We start from the raw sequence: 18,226 nt of genomic DNA on the forward strand, positions 1-18,226 counted from the left end.
TGGAGTCGGTTTGTTTGAGGGTCCTTCACCAAAGCACGCTTCCCACTCCCAAGCGCAGGTGGATAGGACAGTGTGTTGGCCATGAGTGAACGAATTCACAGGTAGGTCTACTCAGGAGACAGCCCATATTCCTAATAGAGGGTCCCTAGATTGGCCATTGGGTCACGCGTGGACACTCTGTCCTTCTGATACTAATACTGGCAAATAGCATTACTGTATGGCAGGCTCTGCTCTAAGTGCCTTACACATGTTGGCTTATTCAATCCTGACAGCAGGGGCTTCCCTGGTGGCGCAGCGGTTAAGAATCCGCCTGCCAATGCAGGGGACACGGGTTCGAGCCCTGGTCCGGGAAGATCCCACATGCCGCGTAGCAACTACGTCCGTGAGCCACAACTACTGAGCCCGCGTGCCACAACTACTGAAGCCCGTGTGCCTAGAGCCCGTGCTCCACAACAAGAGAAGCCACCGCAATGAGAGGCCCGCACACTGCAACAAAGAGTGGCTCCCGCTCGCCGCAACTAGAGAAAACCCACGCGCAGCAACGAAGACCCAACACAGCCCTAAATAAATAAATACATTTATTAAAGAAAAATACAAAAACAAACAAACAAAAAAAAATAGTTCCTCACTCTCCACAATATTAAAAAAGAAAAACAAAAACAAAATCCTCACGGCAACTCTAGGAGCCTATCCCTATTATTACCTCCATTTTACAGTCTAGGAAACCAAGCGGAGACATTAAGTGACCAGCCCAAGGTCATATAACTAGTAAGTAGAAAAGTTGGGATTCAAATACAGACTCTGGCTCCAAAGTCTATGCCTTTAATGCCTCCGCCTTGGTAAGCTGGGGGCAGCAGTGCCCTTCCTAACACATTACAGGAACTGAGAGGTACAGCAACCCCCATCTTTCAAACAATAACCAGTGAGCACAAAGGGTCAGCGTGTGCTCACGGATCTCAGCAGCTTAGAGCCGGAAGTGATCTTAGAGACTCTCAAGTTCAGACCCTTCGTCCAATGCACGAACTCAGGCCTGAAGACGGGAGAGGTGACTTGCTGACACAGGTTCATGGTAGAGATGAGTCCAGATTCCATCTCTCCTCACATCTCCTCAGCCAAACGAGAAGGTGCAGACTGTTTATCCAGTTTCACTGGTAGAAAACCTGAGATGTCTAGTCTGTTGTCAGCAGAGGGAGACAGGCCTGAGGCCAGAACCAGAACTCACTCAATGGTCCTTAAGAGCCCAATCATCCTTATGACACTGGGGGTAAACTGAGTTGGGGCTAGGCGGGGATGGGGACCCAGTTGGTTCTCCCGAGAGGCAGAGGTCACTAATACCCCGCTCAGCCAACCACTCTCAGGCCTCCAGGGGCCTGAGGGGAGGGGACAGGGACAGGATGGGAGCAGCCAGCCCAGTGCTACCTCCCTTTGATACCTTGGAGTCCAGAGCAGACATTTCCCAGCCGGCTTAACCCTTTTTGTGCGCACTTCCCTTCTCAAGAAAACCTTAATCATCCTCATTTGAATTTCAAATGACCTCTCCCCTCTCCCCCTTCCCTGCCGCAACAGGCTTTGAGGCAGGGATATGGAAATTCACCCTGCAGTATGGAAATCATTGCCCTATGCAAATTGGGCGCCAGGACCCCATTGTCATAGCAACCACTGGGTTTCCTCTCCTTTTGGCCCCTCTCTGGGCTCTCTGGCTTAGATTTTTTGTTCCTCTTCCCAGCAGGCAGGTGGGGCACCCCTCACCGAGGTGCCCAACGGGGCCCAGACCTGCCAGGCTTCCTGCCTGCTTCTCTAGTGCAAATCTGGACCCAGATTTGGTCTCACCCAAGCGAGACCAACCGCTGTTTTTTTCTCAGGCTAGCCTGATCCGAGGATGGGCTAGATGGTGGTGAGGAAGTTCTGGAGTCTGGAGGACACAGCGATGCTCCTAGAGGGGGTGACAGGAGAGGAGAGACCTAGAGGGCTTCGGGGGTGCCAGTCATAGGAGATGGAAAGCAGGGCACGGAACCTGTATGTAAAATGCCATGCAAATTAACACCTATTATTTTTTGAGTCAACAGCACTAGTGCTTTTTGGGGAGATGCCCACAGCTCTGTTTCCCATGCTCCTAGCTTGGCACAAAGGCCTGCCCTCCCTGAGTCTCCCGGGGCCCTGCTGTTACCCAGGAGCTCCCCACAGTCAGCTCTGAGCCCACGGAGGATCCAGGAGGGGACTTTGAACTGTCCGTGGCTGAAGTCCCTAGAAATGAAATTCAGCCTCCTTGGAGGACTCTGGTCATTCTCTCAGCCTGCCCAGCCCTGTCCTACCAGACCCTCAGGCTCCAATGAGAGAGACGCAGCCCCAGTTGGGATGACCTCATGCGGATTCCCTTTTAAGGACGTGTCTGCCCCTCTTCCCCTTGGCTGTGGGGAGTGGGGAGTGAGAGGATGCAAGGGGAGCTGCACCTGCTTCTCCCCGCAGCAGCTCTTCCTCAGGATGGGTCATCCTGGCAGAGCCCTTCCCTTCCTGAGGGGGACCCACTAGCAAATGCTGGCAGAGACTCCAACTTCCGTCTCCCCTGCCCCTCCTGTAGTTTCACAACACCCCCGACCACCCCAGCCTGCCTTTGATAGAGCCTTGACCAGAAAGGAAGACTGCCAGTGGGTGTACCCCACCGCCAGCCTGCCCACCCTGCCCACCCTGCCCTGAGGGCTTTGAGGTGGGGATCTTGTGAGTCGTGTGTGTCTGCGCGGGAGTGTGAGTTGGGTGTGTGTGTGTCTGTGTGTTTGGGAGTGGGGCGGACCAAGTGTAACTGCATTTCAGTTGTCCGGATTGGGGCTGCTCTTCAAGCCCTAAGACGTAACCCTAATTTGGCTGCTCATTTCTTTTCAAATTCTTTTTCCACTTGTTCAGCATTTTTCCACACCAGGTGTTCATTGCTGTAACTGTTTCTTAAGGAGGAGGGTGGGCCCAAGAGACCAAAAGCATTCACTCACAGCTTATGAGGGAGGGGGGCTGCAACTTGGGTGCCTTAGTGAAGGGCTAAGGCCCAGAAGCTACAGCGTTGAGTCTCTGGACGCTGCTCAGGGCCACGTGTGTGTGTGTGTGTGTGTGTGTGTGTGTGTGTGTGTGTGTGTTGGTAGCGGGTTGGGGGTGGGTGTCATTTCACCCCTGGCAGCAAAGGAGAGCCTGGGACCGACCTCTCCTGCTGGATCTCCCCATCATTGCCCCCACGGCACCGACAGTGGGAGTAGGAGGGATGCTAAGGTCATAAGATGTATCCATTGCCCGTGGGACGCCAAAGGAAAGGGGCATTCTTATGCACACTCTTATCCTTTAATGCAGGGCACCTCCAAGTGCGGTCCAACAGCCAGGCTGGTCTGAACTGTTCGTTAAGGTCGCAGACCAGATGCGTCCAAACACAGAGAGTAAGAATTTAGAAATGTTCACAGCACCCCAAGTACGTCATTAGTGAGCGCTCCCTGTGGACGCAGGGTAGACAAGTCTGGGCCCTGTTGAATGTGTGTACGAGGTGGGTACGAGCTGCATACCAGTCCTGCACGGTGGGACTGTGGACCGCTCTGTGACAGACCGGAAGTAAAACGACTGGTCCTGCAGCCCACGTTGTTTGAAGCAGTGCCCTAAGGAATGACCGCTGATGAAACCAAGCGGAGCTCCAGATGGTAAAAGACAGCACACAGATGCCCCCCACCCGGCCCCCTAGCTTTGTTCCCTCTTAGGCTGGAGAGAAAAGGAGGTCCATGTTCTTCTGGGGGCTGCAGAGATGGCGGCTGGGGTGGGGAAGGTGGCCCTTCCTTAAAGAGAGCTCCGAAAGGAAGAGGGACGGTGCCAGGCAGGATTTGGCTCATTCACCTGCACTGGTGCTAATGTTCAACATAATTTTATATTTACAAACATACCTGCTACCCAGAGGCAAGTATTAATTTAGTCCATAGGGACTATTATACGTCTTGAGATTGCAACATACACGCCCCTAAACACACTCATATATAGTGTGTTTAGACTTTAAAGTATCTTAACTCATTTCTGGACATGAATGTGTTATAAACCTCCTGATTTCTAGCAACATATAAAAAAACACTGCTATTAAAAACACTTCACAACACTTTCATCTGAGCAGCATGGTCCTGCCCTGTGGGGTTGGGTTTGGGACTAGATGGGTGAGAAAGTGTGGCACAGGTGGGAGCAGCTCTTTTATTTGCAGAGGTTCTCTGTGTGCTACAGGCAGGTACCTCCTGACCCCACAGGCTGCTCTCCCGAGACCTCTGGCACACACGGCCACAGTATGAAGCCTGGATGGTGAATTAGTACCTCCTCATCTCCCTGCACAGAAACTGGTAACGTGGTGAGATGGAAGCCACTCTGGTTTGAGAAGGCCAGAACCAGGGGCAAGGGGATTATGCTGCAGCATGAGGGTTATAGACAAGAGATAAGAAAGGACTTCCCGACACTGAGAATTGTATCCTACAAGAATAGGTGGCCAAGAGAAATTGTGGGGTTAGCTTTTCTTAAGGATGGAGGATAAATGAGGGGAAAATAGCTCTAAGAACAAGATCCTTTATTTTCCAGGGATGGTTTTGAAATGTCTTCAAAGCAAGAGAGAGGTATGGACAAGATATCCTCTCAGAATCCAGGGATTCATATCAGTTCCCCCTGGACATCTGGAGGGGCTGTGGCTTCCTTTTTCTCCTCCAGAGAGGTAAGGGCGAGAGTGGGTACAGACCGAGGCACAGGACCAGAGTCACCAGGCTTGAATCCTAGAGCCCACCCAGCTCATTCTCTTCACTTTACTCCCCCAAGCCCTCTCCTCCCCATATTATGACAAGGAAACTCGAGTCTAAGGCACAAGCAGACTTGTCCCACACTGCTCAGTGACAGAGCTTTGTCTTGTCTCCTGAACATTTCCGATAATTATCAACCTAATGACGGACTGTATTTGTATGGTGACATACACTTTGCAAAGTGCTTTCACACCCACTCTGTCATTTAATCATAGAAGGGTGTGTGTGTGTGTGTGTGTGTGTGTGTGTGTGTGCGTGTGCCCATGTGTCTCATTTAGAAAGAGTTGTCAATAGGAGACTGTTCTGCACCTTCCCCCAAGTCTCACCTCGCTCCAGGTACTTCCTAGACTTCTCTCGTCCTCTCTGTCATTGAAAGAATAGTTCTATTCCATAAATATTTGGGTTAAAACCCACACACGTCTCTAGAGCCTTCTGCCTGTTTCTGCCTGGAACTGCATCTCTTCGTCGCAGTGAGACATAGTTTCTTTATCTTTGGCTCTTTTCTTGGGGACTCAGTAGGGTGGAGATGGCGAGGTCCCAGGAATGAACTGACCAAGAGGGGGTTTCTCTGCTTGGGTCAGTTACTCATTATTTCTTTGGGCCTTAAGGAGAATGACTAACCTCTCTGGTCTCCCCTACATAATCGTGTCCATTCCTTCTTAAAGCCATGCAGAAAGTTGCCAGGTTTAAGTGAGGAGACTTTCTGCAAAGGGTCCCCACACAGCTAACTCCCCTGGATGGTTCTTCCGGACGGTGGGACACTGTGAGCCATTTCACCTCTCAGATGGGCAACTGAAGCAGAGAAGAAGGGCAGCAGGAAGGGATGACTGACAGAGTCCAGTCCCCACCCGCTTCCTGCTTGCTCCCCTTTTCCTCCCCTGGGCTCCCCTCGTGGAGCCCTTCCTTCCCAGATCTCTGAGCAGGACAAGGGTCCTAAGTCGTCTGCTCCACTGTCATCTGGGTCTGCAACTCCCCACTCCACCAATGACAACTGAGCCTGCAGAATGCGAGGAGCCGGGGCTGGTGTGTTGGTGAGGTTGGCTCAAGATGAGAGAAGAGATGGAGACAGTTCTCTCCAAGGCCAGATTCTCACCCTCCACAGTTCACCAAAGGGAGTGAGTGGACCCCAGCTCTTTCCCTCTCTTCCCCAGCAAGCACATTTTGGCACCAGACAAGGCTTCTGCCTCTTGGATGAGACCAACCCCCCAGCAGGGGCTTGGCTCTCCTCCGGCCAAGGAGGAGAGCCAAGCCCCTTGGCTGGAGCCGCCTGCCATAATTTCGACATCTCCCTGATGCTGCCACTCTCTTGTGTCCTCTGTCCCTGGTTCCCTGTGCTGGTCCCCAGTCTTCCCACCACCATCTCTGGGTAAATAGTCACTAGAAAGACCCAAGTTTAATTCTTTCATTTGCTAGATACAGAATCTTGGGGAAATCAGCTAACCAGCCTCAATTGCCCCGTCTGCAAAGTGGGATGGTGCCATCTACCCTCACAGAATTGTTGTAAAGTCCAAATGCACTGTTTGAACGTGCTCTTCCAAACACAAGTTGGCCCTGTGATCCACTCCACCATGAAGCCCTGGAGGAAAGCTCCTGGAAGACAGGGACTGTTTCGTCATCTTTCTGAGCCCAGGGTCTGACACAAGCGAGGACTGCCAGCGAGGTCGGAGAAGAGGACGGAGCCTGAACAGAGCGAGGTAGCTGGAGGTGTCAGAGGAGAGCGGGCTGAGAGGGATGGTGGAAGGAGGGGATATAGGGGCTGAGGGAGGTGACGGGGTAGACGGGCAGAGCTCAGGGCTGAGGAAGTCCCCACACAAATGCACGGTGTGGGAACTGATGGCAGAGAATTTGGAAAAGCAGAACTGCATACACATCTTTAAAAATTCAGCCCTTAGAGACTATCCAGCCCCAAACCCTCCTTAACGGGGAGGAAAATAAACGTCTGGGGCGGGCGGGAAACATTTGCCCAATAATCTGCAGGGAGTTAATAGCCTGGAGTCAGGCTGGAGTTTGATTATTGGTTAGAAGCTGTGTGATCCTGGGCTAGTTAGTTTCTCATTCTGAGCCACAATTTCCTCATTGATAAAAACGGCAATTGTAAGAATTAAATGAGGTAATGCATGTACAGCTGGCTCCACGTGCCTGGGTATGGGAAGGAGGCTCCGCGGATGTGACTGGCCTTTCCCTTCTTCCTCCCAAGCCCACCGTATTTGTCCTCCCCTGTGTAGGAGGCTACACTGTGACCAGAGTGGTCAAAAGTCATAGGGTTATCTCCTTGGGTGCTTGGGGATGGTCAGTTATGGAGCTGGGAGCTTTTGAAATGTGGGTAAGGCTATGTTCTTATGAACCACTCAGTCGAGAACTGGAAAAAAAAAAATCGGTGTCAGCCTCAAGAAGGAAGGAAAAGTAAAAACGGGGAGTAAAAGGAAGGATAGAAAAGCTGATAGTTCAGAAATCTAGAAACAGCTTGGCTTCAGTCTTCTGCAGGGTGTGGAAACAACACTGGCCAGGGCATCGGAAGCCTTCTCTGGTCCCGAGTGCTGTCACAAAGACACTGAATTTCTCCTCTGTCCACCCATGCCTCGGCTTCCTCATAGACCGAGGGAAAGGAAAGAATGAGCTAGCTGCCCTGCCAGGTCTCTACCAGCCGGGAGGTCTGTGTCTGGACTAGAGAAGGCTCTCCTTTGCAGTCCTGGCCAGTGCAGAGGGGAAATTCACTTCCCTTTCCCAGCTCCCACCTCGAGCCCCTTGGGGATTTCACACAACACAGAGGGTACTCTCAGGGAGCTGGGGCTTTCTAGGTCACCTTTGTTTATAGTTTCTTTAAAACCCAGAGACAAACCACCCCTTAGTTCAGGCACTGTTGGGCAGGGGAATCTGCCTTTTAAAAATCCAAAGGAAGCCATTAAACCAAGTTGGTAATCACTGTGACTCATGATAAGCTTTCCTCTGTAAAAAATGAGTCAGAATGACTTTCCAGGAAGTTTGGTTACTTTAATTAGCTGCCTCTTTTTTTCTTGCCCTTAAAAACATGCAGTAATTTGACAGTCACCTAAGTAAGGATGCTACCAGCCACCAAGCTGAGCCGCTAGAAGTGAAGGATCTGGGAATGGAGGCGTTCTGACAGTATGAACTAAAGGGTCTCCTTGGAGTTGAGGAGGACCCACACAGAATCTTTCCCTGAGTGGTGGAAGGAACAAAATCAACCTGTAGGGTTGACCCACTTGGCCTGAGTGAAGGGGAGAAGGGCACCCCAGCTACCTGCAGCCCCAGGACACTTAGCAGCAAGTCTCGTTGTGTATATTACAGAATCACAGAATCTTAATGATGCCATTAGAGGAAATGATGACCGCAGCTGTCATGTGCCAAGCACTGTGCTAAGGGCTTTAAATATCTCAGCTAACTCTCAACCCACTCTCTAAGATGGACATTAATTGTCCTCTTTAGAAGAGATGAGGCTGAATTAACTCATCAGATCATATAACCAGTAAGCAGCAGAGCTGTGATTTTTACCCCAGGTCTGTTTGATTCTAAATCCATACTCTCCAAAGGTCATCTGTTCCCGCCTCCTAGGGAAGCAAAGTGGCTGGTCCAAGGTCACATTTTGAACTGGCAGACACTGAGATGACACGCGTATTCTGAAAGTCCCAGTTTATGTTCAGACTCTTTCTCCTTCAACCTAGTCTGTGCAAGCTCCCACAGTCCCAGACAGGAGGCCAGAACTTGCTGAGATCGCCTGTAATGCCTTAACCTTCCTAACCCCCACCTAGGTTCTGCACTCCCTCCGCCTCCTGGATCGCTTTTCAGGGTTTCATGTAGGTCCTTCTCATTCCTGACACAGTTGCCTTGACTTGGTACCATAACAAATAACAGAGCACCAGAGCTATCCTGCTAAGTGTGGTCTTCCACCCACATGGACACTCTCTTAGCTGTGTCACCACATACCTGGGGCAATATACCTGGCCCAGGTGAACAGAGTTGGCTCTAGCCAGCCTGCTACTGGGAAAGGGTGACTCAACTTCTGAATCAAGGCTTCTGGACTCTGGTTTTTCTCTAGGGAAGAGTTCAGAGCAGAGATGTACCTATTAACTACTCATCAGGTGAACTGATATGAAAGCCTTGCTGGAGTTCTGGAGATTAAAGGGAATTTTCTTCACTATTGGGGAGAACAGATACCCCACTCCACAGACCTTTAGTAAAACATACTCAGCTAATAAATCAATTCATAAATGGTTGCAACTGGCCCACCCTCTCCAAGCTTAACTGTTCCCAGACACAAAGCAAAATATAAAACCTGTACCACTACCCGTGCAAACAGACAGTTTCAATACTAAATTGAGGGCGGAGGGGCAGAAAAGTTTATGGTAAATGTATCCTGCAGATGCCTCCACAAGACCCCCAATTACCGTGCCCCTGATCCTCAGTCTTTTAGCTTCAAGAATGGAACTAGAACGCACCTGAAGACTAGGGAAAAGATTTTAGCTCTGGGGGACATCGATTCTCTTCCACTTCTAATTTCTATGCCTCTAATGATCCAGATGAAAGACGAATTGAGGTCTTGTTGGGATGCTCTTAAAGTTATTTGGTGATGTTACAATTTATGCTCATCTTTCTTTAAGTTCTTTTTAATTATATAGAGCTTTCAAAGCAAGGTTTGGACTATGGAGTTAAAAGCAGAGAGCTATGAAACTTTCTTCTCAATTCTTTCCTGTCCTCTTTCTTTTATTCACAAAGCAAAGTCATCTACAGGCACCAAGCCCTCCTTTCTGGGTCTATTTACCACCCACATGCATGTAATTTGGAAGAGGAACACTTGTACATGGGCCTCTTTGATTAGTTCCTTGAGTAGGATTATTGAGAAATCTGGGGTTAAAAGGCCTTAGCTCCCATCTACTAAAGACACATTCTGCCTTCTGTCAGTCAGTAGCAGCTGGGAACACAGCCTGCTGCTTCTAGGGGTCTTGAAAAAAAATGGTACTGATGAACCTAGTTGCAGGGCAGGAATAAAGAGGTAGACATAGAGAATGGACTTGATGACATGGGGTGGGAGGGAAAAGCTGGGGCGAAGTGAGAGTAGCATCGACATATATACACTATCGAATGTAAAAATAGTTGGCTGGTGGGAAGCAGCAGCATAGCACAGGGAGATCTGCTTGGTGCTTTGCGATGACCTAGAGGGGTGGGATAGGGAGGATGGGAGGGAGGCTCAAGAGGGAGGGGATATGGGGACACGTGTATGCATATGGCTGATTCGCTTTGTTGTGCAACAGAAACTAACAGGGTATTGTGAAGCAATTATACTGCAATAAAGATCTATTAAAAAAATAGTAGAAAAAACAAAAAGCAAAAAAACAAATGTTACTTAAAAGTGAAAAATAAAAAAAAAGTGAATCTCCTCCCTAACTTCTTGTTTGTTTCTAAGGATCTGGCCCTTTCCTAGCCTAGTTTCAGAGGCTTTGTTCCGCTGTAGACCAATGTCTACTGTTCAAAGGCTCCAGGGTCATACCCCCTGTCTCTAGGGTCATACCCCCTGTCTCTAGGGAATCCCTTCATTTCCTAAGACCCAGCCTTTGGGTCTGATTGGCTGAAAGACCAAGCCAGAAGAGATACCACATTATTCCATTATTTGATGAATTCCAGTAACTCTGTCCTGCCCTTGCTTTTCTGTTTCATTCCCCAGAAGAGAAGACCCTTACCTGTCTCCACCTGGCCGAGAGCACTTCGAGCAACTGTGGAATCTGCTACATCTCCACTCATCTTGATATCTGCAGGGAAAACACAACTGATTTTAGTAACAGGTCACAATTTTTCTCGCTATGACATATGTGGCTTTAACTAAACAGCGAAGATGAATGTGTAATTACAACAAGCATCAGACTTTCAAATTCCTGATTCCTAAACATACAACTATTAGAATATTCATAAGCTTAGGGCACATATCCCCTCCTCCCAGACTTGCCTCCTTTCCCCCTTTCTCCAGTGCTACTGCAGGGTCTGTCCCCTTTGCATCATTCATTGCCCCTTCCTTCTATCACCAGGCTCAGTTGGTAAAAATTTAACAAGGGGAAGGGTACAGCGGAGGGTGGGGAATGGGGGAGAATGCTTCTCATTCTCCATCCTCATTTCCTTTGGGATTTGGGGAATGTCTGTTATTTTTTAAAGTAGCATAAGAAATAGCCATCTCCCGTCCTCCCCCTCATAATAACTCTACCCTGGGAGGTAAGAGTACCCTTGAACCAAGGCTTGCCCTTCTCATCTTTTTAGCCAATCCTGCCTCTATTCTCTGCTTGATTCTCAGAGGTCAGCCCACTGTCTGGTGATCAAACCCTAGTTCCTGTGTGGCCCTCCTTGGAAACCCTTACCTTCTCTCCTACTCCTTCAACGTTCTCGGTAAGAAAGGGATGGCAGGCAGGTCAGTGCCCCGAGGAGAGAGAAGACCTACACAAGGCCCCCTGTCTCAGCCCCCAAGTGCTGTGGGTCTGGCCTCTCTGCCCTGCTTCATTTCAATAAATTAAACATTTACCCACAACAGACAGCTGCCACTGCCTAAGAGGCCCCTAAGTCTCCTCAAGGGTCAGCAAAGAGAAGGAAAGAGACAACTTCGAGCTAACTCACTCTCAGCTCCTCTCCTTATGAAACCACCCAAATACTGAAGCCGTTAAAGGCAGAAGAATATTTTATTCAAATCATGTTGACCACCCCCCCCCCCTTCTCTGGGGCAGCACTTTAACTCTTTCAAACCAGATACAGTCTTGGTGAGCCAATTTGCATACTGGGCTCCCCAGCCAATACTGGGTAAGCAGGCCGTCTTAATTTGCGCCACGTGATCGGGCAGTTGACAGTCTGGATGCCTGAGGTCTGGAGATGATCAGGATGAGGGAGAAGGGTGGACCTCCGCCCCAGGAAAAGCAGGAAGAAACCGACTTTTATTTCTTCTTCTTCTTCTTTTTTTTTTTTAGGGCAATGATGTGTGTGGCTCTGGCAGAGATTTAAAGTGTGGTCCCAGGGGGTGTAAGTGACTGCAACGCTGGAGGGGTGACTGCCACGCCAAGCAAGACAGAGATGGGGAGTCCCAAGGTTCTCCAGCCCTTGGAGCACCCCAGGAGCATGGGAGGGAGTAAGCCACCTTGGAAGCCACTGTAGTTTGAGGAGTAGTTTTGAGACCGGTCAACGTGATGACTCCCAGGTAAATACCTGGAGGTCCGTACAGCCCTCGCCAGACATCCACACTGTCCTGCGTGGTTACAGACCTCTAGGGGAAACCCTGCAACCACACTTGCCACCCCTCTCAGTGCACTACACTTAAGAAGGCATTTCTCCAGCCTAACCAAAGTCCTTCCTGCTGCAGTTGGAAACTTTTTGTATGGTCTGTCATGCATGAATATGCAGAGTAACTAGTGTGGGCCACCTGGACACGTCTGCAAAGGGCTTCTGCTACTCCACGCTTTCTGCTCCAGTGGGGAAATGGGCTTAGCTTTGTCCCACCCATGAAGTCCCACACCGGAGCTGGGCATTGCCTATTACAGATCGGCTCAGTCACACTTCCCCATAGGGATCCTTCAACAGTGCTGAGAAAACGTCAGAGACTGCTGGGAAGGGGCGGGAGGGGGTGAGTGCTTACCCTCAGTGGGCTTTTAAACCTGCTTCAGTAGCGCCGAGGATTCAGAGCATGGGTTTTGACAGCAGACAGACCTGGATTTAATCCCAGTGCCATCCTAACTAGCACAGGGGGACCCCGGCCACACATTTGAACCTCAGTTTTCTCAGCTAAAAAAAAAAATGAGAAAAATGATACTTCCCAGAGTTATAGTGAGGAGCAAATAAGATACTGAATGAAAACTGCCTGGCACAGTTTCTGGCACAAAGGAAGCACGTGATAAACGAATTAACTAAACAGATACTTAGGCTTCTTCGATGGGAGTCCCCTTCTCCCATTACAGTAAACAGCTTTGGTTTTTCTGTCTAAGCAATATCGTAATTTGTCCTTTACCTGGGAAGCCATCTGCATTCTCCAAATTCTGACTTCATGGGAAAAATGCTCACGGGGACAGGGAGAGTTGAAGAGGTAGTGAGGGTGGGATGATGACCAGGTATTCTGAATCAACTTACTTCAAACATCTGACGTTTAAGAAGGGTAACTTTTTAGCTAAACCATAATTCTATGCCTGTAACCCAAACACTCCCCCAACACCCATTCCCTGCACCACCTTTAACTCTACCCAAAAGCCATCTCTCTGATCTTTTAAATTAGCATAAAAGGTGGTCCTGGGCTTCCCTGGTGGCGCAGTGGTTGAGAATCTGCCTGCCCATGCAGGGGACACGGGTTCGAGCCCTGGTCTGGGAAGATCCCACATGCTGCGGAGCAGCTAGGCCCGTGAGCCACAACTACTGAGCCTGCGCATCTGGAGCCTGTGCTCCGCAACAAGAGAGGCCGTGATAGTGAGAGGCCCGCGTACCATGATGAAGAGTGGCCCCTGCTTGCCGCAACTGGAGAGAGCCCTCGCACAGAAACTAAGACCCAACACAGCCAAAAATAAATAAATAAATAAATAAATAATTAAAAAAAAAAAAAAAAAAGGTTGTCCTAATCATGTCTAAAAATAACTTTTGAAGGAGTCAAAGGCTCCACACTCTGCCAGGACATGTACTCATTGGATGTACCCATTATGGGAGCAACATCGTGATACTTTGGGATTGCACAGGGGTTTGATTCTGAATGGAGGGTCAGGCTGAGATGATCTGTAAAACCTCTTAACTCCCAGCAGCAGCCCCTCCTTACACATCTGTGAACCAGGATGTGTGTGTGAACCTGCGGGAGCAAAGTCCACGGGGCAGCACTTCCCCAGGCTGCAGGCTGAGTGTCCACAGTGTCCTGGACCTCCTGGGCCCAGGCTATGCCAGGAAAGCAAAAGGCCCACTACTCTCTCTCCTACTGTCCATCTTCATCTCTTCGGAAGGGACTGGAATTCCCTCCTTGCTTCTCCCTCCCGCACCCACTGCTGCAGGCACTTCTACCAGAGGGAATTCAAGGGGCCCACCGGTCCTACTTCTGAGCTAGCCAGGGCTCCAACTCTCCTCTGGAGGAGATGTCTCTCGTCTCTTCTTCAAGAGAAATGCACTTCCTCTCAAGAGACCTTCCAACCCAATGGTCCTGAGCTGGAACTGGTATCAGTCTGTGAGACTTGATCCTTCTTTCCCAACCCTGACAGGGAACAGCTCACAGTGAGGAAAAGGGCAAAAAAGAGATGCTCTGGGACTAACCAGGTGTCCCCCTCCGGCTGGTTTCCCACTGTTTCCTCCATCTCTTCTCTCCCTCTTGAGTTTTCTGTCTGACTCTTGTCTACCTGCCTTGGGCCTGGGAGGGAGGAGCCCCTCCTTAGCCGGGGTGCCCCTGTGTCTGGTGACCTCATGCCCGCTCAGGTGTTTGTGCTCCCACGTGAGAGGTGTTCTACAAAATACAAAGTGCTGAGGTCTCAGGCCAACCTGAATCACGGCTGGTACCCAGGTTATCAGAGCAAAAAGATGGGCTGACTCAGGGGCCGCAGTGCTTGCGGAGCTGCTGAGTGGGGGTCCTTATGCACTACTTTATGTGCCCCTGCTCCCCCTCCATCCCCCCCAAACTGTTGCAGTAGATCAATGGAGGGGGAATCCCCAAGGGCCTAGGACTGGGGATTTACAGGGCAAGTGCTGTTTATGAAGCATCTGCAGGACACAGGATAGCTGGGAGGGGAAAAATAGGGCTCAGAAGAGACCAGATTTCCACAGAGAGGATCCTGGACTGAGAGACCCTAGAGAGGGGCCCACAGGGAGACACTCCATAGACGGATCCTCCCTCAGAGACCCCACAGCAGGGCCCTCGATGACAGACCTTACAAAGATGACCCCGGACTAAAAAGCCCACTGAGAAGACCCAGCAAAGGGAGCCCTCAAACGGAGACCTAGTCAGAGAGGCCCCACAGAAAGTCCCAAACTGAGCGATCCCTTTGAGGTCTCCAAAGGGGAACCAAACACCACAGAGGGGCCGGGAAACCTCACAGGGAGGCCAGACAGCCCTGAGGGGAGACAGACTACAGAAGCGGGCTGGGGAGCAGTGGCAAGCAAATGTAGAGAGACGACTCAGGTCACCCACCCGAGGTAGACAGGTAGACGGAGACCCCACCTGAGGAGTCAGTGCACCCTGGCTTTAGCTCAGTCACCCCCTTTGTGTCTGCCTGCAGGGGACAGGGCTGGGGGAGGTGCCCGGGCTTCTGAAAAGCATCAGCCTGGAGCTTCCTCCCAGGCCAGGCATGGAGGGATGGCCTCCTCACCTCAACCTCACCCTCTCTTTCCTGCTCTCGGCTAGATCCTCTTAGCCCCCAGGCGGCCTCCCTGCTGGGTCCCAGCTGCCCCCCCTCCTCCCACTTCCCCCAGAACAGGAGCCTCCAGTAGACAATGAGGTGGAAAACCCCCTGGAAGTCTCTGATCTTGGTCCTAAAGAACTTCCCACTGGGGGCGTGCCTTCAAGTCGTTCCCATGCACACCTAGGCCTTCTTGGCGGAAAGTGGAGGAAGGAGAACCCGGGATCTGCCCCCAGCTATGTCCAGCTCCATGGTACTACAAGGTCTGAAAATGGACTTTCCCCAACCATTGGATGATACCCAGTTGGATGATTCTTTCCGCCACACCGAGCCCTCCCTGGCATGTCCTGGCACCTGGGGATCCGCTCAGAGCTAACACCTCACCGCCTGCTGGTTTTCACTCAGCCCCACCAGGACTGCGTCTGGAAAACTGGGTCTCCCCCGTGCACCCACTGCTGCTTGATTTCAAGGATTGGCGGCTCCAGGATGGGCCAAAGCCTCCAGCCTGCCCTGCACCTTGGGGTAGGTCACGAGAATTGACTCCCTCACTCTTCCTCCAGAAAAGAGAGGTAACAAAGTTCCTGTCAACAGCCCTGAAGTCCTTAATGAAGGTCATTCATTGGGTGTTGCCCCCTTTAAGAGGCAAGTTGCTGGTTTGAAATGGCCAAATCAGGCTCAGCTTTCTGCACGTCAAGTGCATCTCTGCTCAGGCCCTCAGACCTACAGAAGGCCCACCCCGACACCAAGTCCAACCTCCAGGATTAGTAGCTCCGGTCCTTGCCCGGCTGTGGAAGGACGGATCAGCAAGGTGAATGGAGGGGTCTCGGTTCACTCCATGCCCACAGACCTTTCACGCAGGAGAAACTGACTCCCGGAAAGGCATTTCCATGGCCTACGTTCCCACCCCTGAGGAGAGGAGGGCTTGGTATCTAAATCCATGGGACATGGAACACAGAGGATGCATCTCTCACTGCGCCCCCCCCCCCCCACAGACACAGAGATGGAAGCGCTTTCCCACAGGCCCCTGTGCAGGCTGCTCCTCCTGTGGGGTCCCACAGAGCTCCCGCTCAGCCCCTGCACATGGACCCCCCAGCCCCGCCACGCACCGGCTTACAGCACTGCCTAGACTCACGGAGCAGGGGAGCAGGTACGCCTTCACGGGTGGGGTCTGCTCCACCTCCCCTCCCAACACACCTGGGGACAGGTAGACTCACCTCTGATACACACGGACACATGCTTCCCTAGGCCCTAATCAATACATGTGCACCATGGCACCTGCCCCAGGTGTGCCTCTGTAAATGCCCAGCTCCACTCACTTTTCCTAGGCACCCCCTAGACCTTACAAATATCCACTCTCCCTATACTTCACGTAAATGCCTGGGACACCAAACACGCAACATGTGGATACACGTATTTCCCTCACTTCTGCACTCCAAGGTCCACACCCCTGGCTGAGCCAGTGAGCCACCCTTCTGCAACCAGTGAACAGGGCAACTTCCCCGAGACTACCACAGCTCAGCACGCCCAGGTCCCACACGGCTGCGGCTCTCCAGATGCCAGGGCTCTCCAGATGCCAGGGCTCTCCAGATGCCAGGGCTCTCCAGATGCGAGGCTTCAGAAGCCCTCCCACCCTCCACCCCGTAGCCCCTACCTTCATTCTTCCCCAAAGTCCCCCAGACGTACCCTGCGCCCGCCCGCTCCGGCGGACCCGCTATCCACACTGCCCTCTCCTGGCCGCTGGGGAACAAGACCCCCCCGAGAGCGGCGCCCCTGTCCTTCGCCCCTGCCCGAGCGCAGTGACACCTGTCAGAGCTCGCGCCCTCCGCCCCTCACCTGGGTGCATGGGTTCCAGATTCACCATCCTGCCCCAGGCGGGGCCAAAGCCAGCTTCCCCCCAGGCCCCTCGCGTCTGCCCCAGCCGGGCCCCCGGGGAAGCCAGGGTCTCCTTCCTCCCGCCCCCGGCCGCCGCCGCCGCCGCCGCCGCCGCCGCCGCCGCGGGAGCCGCCGCCGGAGCCGTCGCCGCAGCCGTCGTGCGCTCCGCTGCTCCCTCCCGCCCACCCGGGCAGCACTCGGCGCGGCGGGATTGCCACACTCCCCAGGTGAGCGCGCGGCGCGGCGGGGCGGGGGCCGCGGGCCACGCCCCCTGGCAGGGCCCCCGCGCCTGGCCCCCGGCCCAAGCAAAGCAGCGATTTGCATTCGGGGAGCCGGGGGCCGGGGGAGGGGGCAGGCGGTGCTGCCGGGGCGGGTCCTGACCCTGCGGAACACCTGTCCGTCCCGGACCCGCCAACGGCCTCTCCCCACCGCGCCCGGCCCGCCAGCTTGCCCTACTGAGGACCCCCTGGCGGATTAAACAGCGTGGGGGTCGGGGGGCGGGCTGAGCTTCCGTCTGGACAGACTCCCCAGCCCTGCGAGGAGCTCTGGAAGTGTTTGGAGAAGCCGCGGGAGTGCGCTGGGAAGCATCTGGTGTTGGAATCCTACCTCTCAGCCGCTTACCGGCTGTGTGACATGAGACAAGGCTCATCATCTCCCTGAACTCAGTTTACTCAGCCGTAAAATGGGGCAGGTGCTAATCTTAACTGGCATCTATCTATCTGAAGTTAGCAGGTGGTCAAGCTCACCTAGGCCCCCCCCCCCCGTGCATCCTCACCACATCCTGGGACCTAGATGGGGCCCAGCTAATTATCACATTTTCTGGGTGAAGACAGTGTCTCTTGCCTGGCCTACCAGGTCCCAGGTTGCTGCGAGGCTCTGTGAGAGTATGATGTGGAAGGTATTTACTAGTGTCAGGGGCTGTGGGACATCCACCTCCTCATTTACAGAGCTGGGAAGTGACTTGTCCAAAGGCACACAATTCCCTAGTGATGGAAGGAACCTGGCTGGGATCAGGTCTCTGGACTCCCACTCCAGTGCTCTCTGCAGCACCCATCATAGACTCGTCACCTGAGCTCCCGCCACCCTTCTCCTCCACTCTTCAGGTCCCAGGAAGAGGTGCCAAGGCGAAGAGACCACCTGCGTATAAGCCTTGAAAGCCGTGTGCCCACAGCAGGACAGACCTCGCCTTTCTTTCCAGACAGGTCTCCCTATCAACCTTCCTACAGAACAAGT

The 18,226-nt window shown here is 52.3% G+C and overlaps 1 protein-coding gene across 5 annotated transcripts in view; it reads right to left on the minus strand.

Moving 5' to 3' along the window:
* The window catches only part of POU2F3 (POU class 2 homeobox 3), an 80,452-nt gene extending 63,417 nt beyond the window's left edge, over positions 1-17,035 (minus strand). For 3 of the 5 annotated variants that reach the window (XM_059930193.1, XM_059930190.1, XM_059930196.1), the window contains exons 1-2: positions 16,955-17,035; positions 10,481-10,549 (exon numbers count right to left, since the gene is read on the minus strand). In XM_059930193.1, the coding sequence (XP_059786176.1) occupies positions 10,481-10,549; positions 16,955-16,982 (97 nt within the window). In that variant the 5' untranslated portion in view covers positions 16,983-17,035. Of the gene's footprint in view, positions 1-10,480; positions 10,550-12,405; positions 12,552-16,954 lie in introns of all 5 variants that reach the window. The other 2 variants (XM_059930194.1, XM_059930192.1) reach the window with 1 other exon arrangement.
* Positions 17,036-18,226: the final 1,191 nt, after the last annotated feature.

The sequence above is a fragment of the Balaenoptera ricei genome, chromosome 8, assembly GCF_028023285.1.
Source record: "Balaenoptera ricei isolate mBalRic1 chromosome 8, mBalRic1.hap2, whole genome shotgun sequence".
Classification (NCBI taxonomy): Eukaryota; Metazoa; Chordata; class Mammalia; order Artiodactyla; family Balaenopteridae; genus Balaenoptera; species Balaenoptera ricei.